This window comes from Athene cunicularia, assembly GCF_003259725.1.
Source record: "Athene cunicularia isolate RWA chromosome 20 unlocalized genomic scaffold, athCun1 chr20_part1, whole genome shotgun sequence".
Classification (NCBI taxonomy): Eukaryota; Metazoa; Chordata; class Aves; order Strigiformes; family Strigidae; genus Athene; species Athene cunicularia.
Window position 1 is genome coordinate 6,157,037 of NW_020799125.1, and position 12,175 is coordinate 6,169,211.

Sequence of the window (12,175 nt, forward strand, 5' to 3'; positions counted from 1 at the left end):
CTCTTCAGACTGAAGAATGCATCTTGTCTTTCTCGGTTATGTTTTCAAAACTTGGCCAGAGATAGGAAATGTTATGGTGGGGGAAGAGGAAAAGAGAAAATTGAGAGAGAAAGAAGGGTTCTGACACCACCGTTTGGAGATCTTTGAAGTTGTGTTGGGCCTTCTTGCAGCTATGATTTGGGTTACTGGAATCATTTAAATACTTTAAATATTCAGTCTGGGAAAAGTCACTATTTACTTACCTCTTTCTCCTTTCCTTTCTTCTTGATAACTGCAATAGCAACATTCTTTAGTTTTACTGGATGCTTCTGAGTGTTGCATATCCCTTCTTGTCCAGCACGTTTTTACAAATATTTCTGAAGAAATCATTGCAGTTTCACTTTTTTTCCACTGCATGTTGCAAGAAAGGGCAGAAAATGTCCAGTGCTTGATACCAGCAGTTCTTAAGATCCTGAGAAGTAAAGAATAATTCCAAACTTTTTCTGTCAAACTGCAAGTTCTATGTTTCTTTTGAATGGTATGTCACTTGAAAACCTAAATGTCAGAGCCAGAAATTTTAAATTAGTTGTGTGAGGACATGCATGCAGGCTATTAATATGTGGATGTCATGTATGTAAGGAAGTATATATTTAACTCCTCTTCCTTGAAGGGTTGCCAGCAGCTCTCTTTGTCAGAATAGATGGGCTCAATCTGTATGTTACCCAGTTTTTTTTTTTTTTTTTTTTTTTTTTTTTTTTGAGACCTAGTTTTGTATCTTGTGTGTTCTCTGGGTCATCTTTGTTACAGTCACTAACTGCAGTGTTACTTTACACAGAAGCCTTTTAAACTCTCTCACTCTTTGATTGCTAAGTGTGCAGCAGTATAGAACAAAGGATGCTCATAGATGGTAGGAGTTGACCACAATTTATCATTCTGTGCTTTTCTTTAAAAAAGACATTTAAGATAGTTACTTAGTTTTAAATGAGACTCCAAATTTGCATTTGCTCTTCATAATATAGCTATATTTTCTCCCAAAGATAAAAATGAAGATGCTTTGGAAAGAGCAAAAGTTAAAAACCTTGGAGCCTCCAGAGAATGCAGCTATTGTGGAAAGTATTTTCGCTCAAATTATTACCTCAATATTCATCTCAGAACTCATACAGGTAAATGGGCTTCGCCTTTGTGGGAGGGGAAGGAAGTCTGCTGAATCCAGTTTGGATGGAATGTTTGGCTTTGCTTAAGAAAAACAGAAGTTGCCCTCAAAATTATTGATATTAAGAACAAAGTTGTCTCTAATGCTAAAAAAGAAATTTAAATAATTCCAATTGAAATTTTTTAGGAATAATTAATGGCATAAGTGTAAATCTTTTTGATTAGGACTAAATTACATTAAGTACTGTTAAGAACACAGTATATTTTAAAACTTGAATTAGTTTAATTCTTTCTGGTTTTAGCAGTTTAGCAAAAAGTTTTGGGTTTTGTGTCATTTTTGAATTTATTTATTTTTTTTTTTAAAAAGCCTATTTCCCAAGTACTAAGTTGATTGTCTGCCAATTGCTGCTACCTGGGAAAAAGCTGTCTGTCTATCAGTTCAACTTTGTTTTCCATAACCAGGCAGACTCTTCCTACTCCTGTTAATGTATGTCCCTGTTTCTTTTGAAACAGCTCTATTTATAGATGAACTGTAACATTTGTGTTATTGAATAGCATGCTTGTGGTATGATCAAGGGCTACAAATTGTTGGAGTTGACCCACAGTTATACTTCTTGCTTATCTTTGCCAAACATATTGTCAGCTACCATCTCCATACATAGCCAGCGTGTGGAAAATATCTTCATCATAGCCAGAAGATGTCACTGTAGTTAGTAAAAGCAGTGAGATGTAGTTGTTTAAATGATTTAGATGAGTTTGGGAATTTCGAGTATGTGGAAGGGGAAAGAAAAATCTGTTTTACTGTTCTGCAGTCTACATTATTCCCTTGTCTTTAATTGTATTCAAGACTTCAAATTGTATTAAACTTATTTCCTGATAAAACTGTGTTTCAGGTGAAAAACCATACAAATGTGAATTCTGTGATTATGCAGCAGCACAGAAAACTTCACTGAGGTATCATTTAGAGAGGCATCACAAGGACAAGCAAGCTGATAGCACAGCAGACGTGAAAAGTGACAACAAAGTTTCATTACAGTGTCAGGAGATGGAGCTCTTGCTGGTTGCTGATGGTGCTCAAGAAACCAAAAATTTGAAGAAGCTTTTTGATTGTGCCAAAGATGTTGGGGGCTTCCCACCTACCAAGCAGCAAAAGGAGGTTCTGTTCTTGAACAATGCAATAGGCAGCACAGTCCTTTCAAAAACAAAAAACAATTCTAGAGAATTGAATAAAGGTTCCATTTGTAACAATTCAAATCAAATACACAAGAATGTGTCCACTCCTTACCTGGAAAAACTAAAGGCTGAGAAGGAAACAAAGGAAACTCAGCCCAGTGCTCCTCACAAAAGAGAAAGGAAGGCTTCTGTGGCATCAGAGGAAGATGATGTCCAGTATGTTTGTGCTTTAAGGGATGGAAAAAATGTGAATGATGTGCAAGAGTGCACTAAAAACTATAAACGCAAACCTGTGGTGGATTCTCAAGAAAAGCCCTTGAATTTAAGTGTTAAGACTTCACAAGAACGTTTAGTGGCTTCAGCTAGAGGCCTGCCAACACCCGTCACCTGTCCATTTTGTCCTTATGACTCACTTCACCCAGAAGTCCTAATGGTGCACCAGAAACTGATACACAAATACGATCCTGACACCGTTAACAAAAATGTCTGTAGAAACAAGGCTAAAGCCAGACGCACTGGATGTCCTCCAGCTCTGCTTGGTAAAGATGTGCTTCCTTTGTCTTTTGATAATAAAAAACGTAAGACTTCCCCATCTACGCAGCAAAAAATGGTGCAAACCGGGAAAGCTAAACAATGTCACCCTCCACAGAACAAAGTCCCTGTCTTTTCAGTGACTGACTCAAGCAGCACAGCCCCAAGTAACCTCAAGTTTCTCAAACAGCAAAGTAATGTTGGCTCTCAGGCAAATAACTATAGACAACCTCAGCAAGAAATGCACTCCAGTTCCAGTATCTCTCCAGTATCAGACAGAGTAAAAAGATCTGAATCTAAAGTAAAAGCTCTAACTGTCCCAGTGTCTCAGTCTGGTCTAGTAAGCAGCAGTATGAATGGACCTCTTGACTCTCACCTAAATGAATCTGCCTGGTCTTGTCAACGAGGAAGAGAGTATATTTGTGGGAAATCTGTGAGCAACGTAAATCTAGACTATGGTGAAACATCTTCTAAACGAATGAAACCTAATGCATTAGCTATTGAACATAATGACTCTCCAATGGATACTTACAGAAGATACGAAATGAGCAGATTTCGTGTTGCAAACAGATATGCAAATCTGCTACCTCAGGAATGTGCTCGCACCAAACCTGCATCCTCTGTTTTGCCAGCCAAACAAGGGCTTCTGAATTCAGATGATGTCGAACCTCCTAATGTGTTGACTGTTCTCAAACCTTATGAGCCATATAGCTCTGGATCACTTTACAGTTCGGGTGGATCTAGCAATGGCCAAGTAACCAGCTCTACGGTAGAAGGTACTGTATCTCCTTCCTAGTTAAATGTCTTGCACCATTACAAAGGAGGGTAAATGAAATATAAATAAGTGCGTACCCACCTTGAAACAGAGAAAATAAAGCCGTACTTAGCATTTCACCAAGCGCAGTCAATGCTTGGATTTTAAACTTAAAATCCAGGTTCAGCAAACTCCTGGCTTGGGGGAATTAGGCATGGAAGGTCTGAATTTTAAAGAGGGGTTTTAAGTTCCTCAAGTTCCCTCCTCCCCCCTGCCATGGGTCTCTGATAGCAAACATCTATTATTTGCTCATCAGAGCACTCCAGACGTGCTAACTAATCCTGGATATGGAATGAGCCTTTCTGCTTAATAGACAAGAAGTCTTGAACCATCTGGAATATTAATAAAACCTCTTACAAAAAAAAAAAAAGAGCTGTCATGAGCAATTGTTCCCTTCTATTGCAGAAAAGGATGTATTACAAATCATTAAATTATGATTTAAATATTATACCTCTGTTCTTCAATGGGTTTTTATAATGTTTAGTAGGAACAGAATACTTTGTTAAACCAAGACAACATATTTCTGCTGTTCTAATTAAGGTGTCTCATTGCACTAAATAGTAATGCTGTGTGGAAAATTCTGGGCCTAGCAGAGATAAATGTTTTGTGATGGAAAACTTTGGTACTTCTAAGAAATACGTGGTTTGTGTGTTTTGTTCATAGTGTTTTCAAAAGTTAGCAGGAGGCCAAGATTAAAAGGTGCTAGGTGATATTTAAGCAGTTGTCTGACTATTTGTAGAAGATGGTATTTATGACTTTGAGCTGAGGTCAGTATGGATTTAGCTATAAATATAGGACTTCTGAGTTTTGAAATTAAGAATCTATTATACAAATGAGTAATGTGTGTGCACTGTGTAGTCTTAAAGTCTCTGCTAACTTCTTAAGCTCTGAATACTCCCATTATCTAGAAGTAGTAAGATCATTCTTCTGGAGTAGTCTGGGTTCATAACAAGCAGGGGGGGTGTGTTACCTTAGGTCAGAGTGAACTGCAAAATACTAAATCTGCATTTAGTTATGTGGCAAAAAAATGTATTAACTCTGTTCTGGTTCTTGTTTGCTTGTTTTAAAGTTGTGGGCTTCATAAATATTCAGGCTTGCTAGTGGGTTATGGAAGGATGAAGGAAAGCGTTACAGTTCTATTTCCAGTTGGGGTAGGGAGTGGATAAAGGAAAAGCCAGCATCGCAGTTGTCTCAGCTGAAGTGATTGTGAAATGGAGTTAATTCTCAGTTTCATGAATAGCATTGTCTGTGTACCATGAATTGCGATGAGGAATGTAAAATGGGCACTAGATTATGCACAGAATGCAGAGGGATGGGCAGAAGGACAAATGTTGTTGCTGTCTTTTGATTCCTAGTAATCTGAGAGAATGAAATACAGGTTTTTTTTTTCTGAGCACAGAAGTCATTCATGCAGTTGTGGAATTTACAGTGCTTTGCAAGACTTTTTTTTTTTAAAAAAAACAACCCTGAATGGTTGATAGCTGCTAAGAACAATGTGTGATTTCAACATTTAGTGCCGGACATAAGTTTCATCCTTAAGGACAGTCAATTTGCACTGACTGAGGACTTGTGCTTTGTGACGTTGCTATCTGTTGAGCAGATAGAACATTCACAATTTTGAGAGAACGCTCTTGATGTTGTACACGACCCTGTTAATTTTCATGAAAACAGGAAGGGGAAAGTTACGCCTTGCAGCTTCAACCAGCTAGACAAGTAGTCTGTACCCTGAGGACCAGGTGGTGGGCAGTGTCTTGCTGCTTTCCAGCATTAGTGTGCATTGGGGATAGGGAAATTCTCTTATTTTGCCAGTAGTTTTAGTGAGGTTAGCCTCTTGAAGTAGCAGTTGATGCAATACTATTTTTAAACAATTGCTTCATTGGAATCCACCTTGTTCTTCTTTTGAAAGCTCCACCTGTCTGCCAGAAAAAATCTCTGTGGTAGGCTTTTCTTCCTCTTCTTTGGTACAAGCCTGGAGACAGTAGCCTGTAGTAAAGAACTTTCTACTGTTTCTTGTTATTTACAGCTCTCAAAACTATGGCTGCATCTAATTTGACAGTCTTGTTGTCATGGAAATGAAGATTTCATTGTTAGTTACACAGTGCTGTCTCAGGACAAGAAAAACAACTTTTTATGGCTGTTACCTACATTGGAAAGCCTTGTGAAACAAGACCCCCTCTATGGGTTTTCTTAGCAACTTCAGTAAAAGCTCAGTGCAATAAAATGTAGGTTTTTACGGTTAATTTCCTAGGTTTCTAACCATTCTGCCTAGAAGTACCCAACACAAACCCTGATAGTTGTCTGAGAGGGTAGAGGGTGGCAGACAGGCAAACTTCTCAGAGTACTGATGTGGGTGGAGACAGTGAAGATGAGTTTCTGCAAATTCTTTTTTTTTTTTTTGTTGAAAAGCTGAAGTACAACTGTTTGTCTAAGAGTTGCAACTCCTCAGAGATGTATTTTATGAGATGCCATATGTAAAGTACTGCAGGTGTAGACCTGCAGGTTTCTGCAGTCTTTTTATTGAACTCTGGTGATATTATAAAACATGATGTCAAACCCTTTTTTTAAGGGCCTGTGTGCCTTGTGGCAACATTATTTAGGTCCTATGAACATGTTATGTCGCATGTTAAATGCTGGATCAAGTTGTCATGAGAATATGTTCCACTTGGCAAACTTGATTAAAGCATGATGCCTTCCGTTATTGCTTGTAAGCTCTGCCATTCTGTGTTGCCCCGAAGAGACAGAAACATTCTGAAACCACTCAGTTTGTGTTATTTTCAAATTAGTTGCCTTTGCAATGGCAACATGCTATCAAGGATAACCTGTTGGCTGATTGATCTGGCAGAGGCTGCAAATTAAAGACAATTGCTCATGACACACTTCAATGGCTTTGTAGATTCTGTTGAAATATTAATTTAGCTTTGCCATTTTAATTTAATTAAAGCTTGCTAGGTTTTTTCAATGCTGCATTTAAAGCTTTCATGGAATATGGATGGCAGTTGGGCTTTTTGTATCCTGTGGGAGTAATGATGATTGACTTTTTTTCCTTAATTTTATGAAGTGTTTTTGACTGCTTGCTTAAGCTAATAAGACTTAATATGGAACAGGCATTGATTTCACATATATAAATTTGAATTAATGGTCTCTGATAAACATGAAATTACCTCTATACTAGGCTGAAAATTGCTTAACAAAGGTCTTCAAGTAAATGTATATTAGCACTTTAAAGTGTCACAATTGCCTATAATCTGTGATGGCAATAATGTAGTATACCTGTTCTCAAATATTCATATTTGAAAATTCAGTTTTCAAACAAATACAGAAGCTGGATATGTAGGCATGCTGTAGAGCGTACTGCAGCACTTTAACCTTCTTAACTCACACAGCAGACTTTACTTTAAGCAGAGAAATTTCTTTCTTGCAAATGAGCAAAATCTGGAGAGATGGACGTCGTGTATACAGTTTAGAACAAAATTGTTAAATGCTTTTCATTCTCCTTGTATCTGGATACTGAATTTCATATAATCTTTTAATCGGACTAGGAATATCTATTGTCCTGGGCCCTGCTCATGAGATGATTTGTGGTTAGCATCTCTGGTGTGCTGGGATTCTGGGTGCTGACATAGACCTCAATTGAATGTCTGACCAATTAGATTAGCAGGAAATAATTCAAACTTTTTTGTTTCCCCCCCCCCCCTCTCCAGGAAAGAGATCAATGTCATACCAACACTTACCTGGCAGTGTGCTACAAAAGCGAAGTTACGAAAGTTTCATTGGTAATGCACACTTCCGACCAAGTGACAAGAAGAATTGACCATTTACTTCAAGAAACGGTAAACTAGCCTTCTGAACTAATTGTTACTTAAATGTTGCATTAGGTACTCGTAGCATCAAAGATTGCTGCGTAGCACAATGAGACATTATGAAAGTCTGAACCAGAACAGCTGAAAATACAAACTCCCCCCTCTCACAAACCAACCGAATACTGGTATATCAGCATTAGATATTTTGAATAGTGGTAATGGCTTGCATAGGTACATAAGTGCTCCTTTTCTAAAAGAAATGGAAGGCTAACAATAAAGAAATATATTAATTAGTTACAATGCCAGTGGGAAGTGTTCAACAAAAGGGCTCTCCCCTTAAGTCAGTACTTGAGGGTGGGGGAACAGTGTGTGGAAAACTAGAAATGAGAGGAAGTGCCTGTTATCACAGCTCATGAATCCTATGAGAGGTTATGTTGGTTAGTCCTTCCTGAAAATGTAGACATTAGTCATTTTACAACTTCTGAAGATTGTGAGGATTACCTCAAACAACAAGACTCTTTTTGGTGGATTATTTCATAGAGAAGTAAGGGTTTCCTGATAGCTCCTTGACAGTTTATCTTTGTGTACCAAAGATGTTATTCCAAATAGTTTTTCTTTTGTTTGAGGGGTGGGTGTAGCCTCTTAGGGAAACAGGTCAAGTGAAAAGAATTAGCCTGGTGTTCTGAATTCCCATGCTTCATCTCTGCAGTTCTGTAGCTGTATCTCAGAACTGAACAGCCCCATTGTGTTTGCAACATTCTTAGCTGCTAAGGAGATAAGTACTCTATAAGACTATAAATAAATACATCTGTATGCTTTTTTCAAACCCAGAGCTACAGATAATTTTTCTCATTCAAATTTAAGGAGATATGTCTTGAATGCTATAGTGTGTGCTGGTCCAGGTGCTGTTCTATGGAAAGATGCTTACATATCTGGGGAGCAGAGCTATCTGACATCTAGTTGACAGCTTTTAAAATACTTTGCTTTATTTCTTGATATTATTCTAATCTTACTGCTTTTATTGTTCCCCTACTAAGCATGTTTTTGTGTAGTTCTGCTTTTTGAAGCTAACTCAGTTTCCTGCTTGTATTTCTTCTTGGGGCTTGAGTATCTTCAAAAGTAGACTTGATTGCCAGCTTTTTATTTGTCAAATAGAAGACACAGACCTTATATTGTAATATCAGTTTCTAAATACACTCATGCAAGGGTGTGGAAGAAATTGCCTTCATGTTTTAAGGATACTCCTCACAACAAAATAAAGTGTACTATCATAAAGTTGTATACCAAAACTTTTTTTTTTTTCTGTTTCCCCCTAGGTCTAAGGAGACAAGTACATGTTCTGTGGAGTTATACCTGCAGTTTATCTTTTGAGGAAAAATGGTGAAAGCTACTGAACTAAGCTGTGATTGTACTGTATAAGAAAAACACTACAGTTTTATAATACTGGTTCTGTTAACATTTTGTACCAAATAGCCATAAACAGTAGTCTAAGAAGTTATGAAGGTGTGTGGAGAATGTATATCTTGACATTGACTTTTAAGTATTTTTCATTAGAATTAATTGACCAAATATTAGGTAGGAATTATATTTTTACATACTTGAGCGCTGCTGAAGAGTTTCTCTTTGAAAGAATATATAATCGTTGCACCTCAGGTAAATTGTAAATAAGTTGAAATCCTGTTGGCTTAATGCTCCTTTTTCATAAAGTTGAAAGTTTCTCATCTGTGTTTTTTTTTTTTTTTTTTTTCCCTGTTTAACTATGTTAAAACAACTTCCAAATAAACTGTCTGAAACTGTCCAGTTTATAAATGTTGTGAACATCAAAGCAACGGTGCTGACATAATGCTGATCTGCCTTGTGTATGTTAGGACCATAATATGTTGGAGGGATCCATTTCCCTGGGTTGTTTCCAGCATATTTTTTAATGCAAAGATGAGGCAATACTTGACATTTTGGATTTCTGTGTGGCGTTCCTGAAATATGGTTGGTTCTTCTCATGGCATTGGTTGCCGTTCTTCAGAGGAGCCTCTTAAACATCTCTACCAACATACAAACTTTAAAAAATACCTAGGATTTACATGAGAAACGATACTAATCTAAATGTTTCAAATGTTTAGTTTTGTACTAAACTCAATACATCTACATTTAGAGGAAAACTACTTTGCACCTTTGTCCAAACTGTAAAGTCACAAACAGACCTGCAATATGAATATGGGATCTACAGACTTCAAAAGGGACGTGGCTATGGTGTAGCCTGCCAGACTGTGCTTGGAAGCTTCTTGATGTCAAGTTCTAGCATCTACTGGGTGTTTAAAATAAGTGAGAAATAACCTGTAAATGGGGGAATATCTCCTTTTATTTTTTTGTGAAGACGACAAGAGTTTTTTCTAATGCACATGCAGTTTAATTTTTGTAAAGGGAAGATGGCCAGTTACCAGCCAGTAAAGCAGAATTGCATATTTTGACTTGCGTTCCTAGTTGCCTCTCATAAGACCTGTAGCTAAGAGTTAATTTCTTCTGTACCTGGCTTTGACTTCCGTATATTTTAGTAAAACAAAAAATGAAAAATTTTGCACTGTTCATTTTGCGCTCTTCCCTCATACAGCAAATGTAAAATAGCAAGACCTAGAAACTCTTGTTTTTTCATTATGCAACTTGAGATGTTCCAGTTGTATGTCTTAGTTCCTGTATATGGGACCTATTTTTAATGTCTCTGTAAACTGGCAATGTAATGAAGTGCTGTGTATCAGGAAATTGTACACTATTTACCTTTTTTCCTGTTCATAAGCTGAGCCATATGTACATAATCTAGATTTTTGTTTTCCTAGTTTTGCACTTTTATAGCCTATTTTTTGAAGATGAATCCACTTGGAAAATGGTTAATCTATTTTTTTGCGTGATCTTTCAATGAGTCTTATAGAATGCATGCTGTAACTGTCATCTGTGTACCTTATGGGGTTCTGTGATTAAAATATACAGGGCTGGTTTTTAAGATGTTTCAGCAAACAGACCTAAGACTTGTTTTTAATCTCCGTTTGTGTGGTACAGTTTCCCTCAAGGCTTTTTTTAGTAGGTGTCTTGGGGTTGGAATGAAAAAAAATGGACATGAAGACTATTTCATGGCAGCACAGCCCTGTATTTCAAAATACACTTTGCCCATCAGTATTAACTATTGGGATACTACTGGTTTGTATGTTTCTTTGGAAATAACAGTGCATATATAGAGGTACAAATTGTTGATTTTTTTTTTTTAAATGTATTTATTTCATTCCATTTTGTCTTATTTTAATTGTTGAAACCGGAAGTTGTCAAGCAGTAGGCACACGTTACTCATTTAATTTATAATGTATTTCACTTTAGTTGAGTATATTATTACATGTGGATGTAAATATAGACTCGGTGTTTTGCAAAACTGGTTTCTGTGTCTTGCTTTTAAAGCTTAAAATGAGTTGCCTGGAATTTTGTATTAATTTGACCTTTCGTTGTACTTGCACTGCTGGGGGAGAGGGAAGAAGGAGAACCTGCCACCAGCCAAAACCAAATTCATGCCCTGTTCAGTTGCTTATATGAAAATACTGAGTCACTTCCCAAAAAATCAGTCTGTGAAGCTTAACAGAAAAACTCTTAAAATAAGAAGAAACCCTTTGTTTCTCTCTTTCAGTTATTTTCCTTCAAGAAAGGAAATTGAGTTATTGTAGGCATTTTCTGTGGTCATAATGTTATGAGAGGAATATGTAGGGGTGTTGTTGGTTTGTTTTTTTTTTTTTTTTGGTGAGGTTTCAGAATTTTACAAATACATTATGAAAAACTTCTAGGTCTGATGTGTTCTTGGAACCATTGGCTTGCCACCACCTCTGACCATATCCCTGAACTAGATTCTGATTGTGGAAGACAGCTAGAAAAGACTTGTCAAAGGCAACTCCTCTTTGAAAGATGGGATCCCTAATATAAATCAACTGCACTTAAGGGCACTTGTGAGTGACCACAGCCTCATTGACATCACAGATGAAGCTTTTGGTTCCTGTGCTAGGCTGGCACATGATAAGGTTTGTAGAAGTAGGGTAGACTAGTTTCTTGACTGAAGTAAAAGCAGTGCTGTTGGGGAGGATAAAAGCTTCCAAGTGTGGCTGCTTAAGAACAAAATGATGGGTGTGCATCTGTCATTTCCATTGGAAATAAGTTCTTACAGAGCCTGTGGTGCACAAATGAGGGGTCTTTGGAGTCTTGCTGCTGAAGGTGTTCAGCTGGGTTTAGGGTAACATTCTGAATGCCACTGTAGTTAGACAGGGTACAAAAAGTAAGTGTGAGCTTTGGAAGTCATCTTTACTGTTAACCATGGCTTTCCTTGGGTGCTCTTAGGAGTTCTAAGGGTCCTTCTTTTTCCCTTTAGTAGTTTCAGATAAGCCAGACCGAGTGACATAGTTGATACATATTCCAGTGGCTTTAGGTACCAGATGCCTACATTGCCATACCAATTTGTGAGTTATACAGGCTGTCAAAGCGCAAATCTCACTGACTGAGAAGGGGGATGTAAAAGATGTGGAACAATACAAGGATATTCAACTGAAGGTTGAAAAGTCTTTTTGGCTTTAAGTCTCTTGCATCTTCAAGAAGTGTGGGATTTTGGAGGTGTTCTTTTCAGTACTACCATGCCAGCTTTGTCATATAATTGGTTCCTCAGTTGTAAGCCACATTAATACTGCTAAAATTCCTCCCTCCCCCCCCC

At 37.4% G+C, this 12,175-nt stretch overlaps 1 protein-coding gene across 1 annotated transcript in view; it reads left to right on the forward strand.

Annotated features, from left to right (window-relative positions):
* ZNF217 (zinc finger protein 217) overlaps nt 1–10,861 on the forward strand; it is a 14,673-nt gene extending 3,812 nt beyond the window's left edge. The window contains exons 2-5 of the mRNA XM_026862209.1: nt 1,017–1,142; nt 2,025–3,611; nt 7,351–7,479; nt 8,766–10,861. Of these exons, the coding sequence (XP_026718010.1) occupies nt 1,017–1,142; nt 2,025–3,611; nt 7,351–7,460 (1,823 nt within the window). The 3' untranslated portion in view covers nt 7,461–7,479; nt 8,766–10,861. The remainder of the gene's footprint in view (nt 1–1,016; nt 1,143–2,024; nt 3,612–7,350; nt 7,480–8,765) is intronic.
* The last annotated feature ends 1,314 nt before the right edge of the window (nt 10,862–12,175 follow it).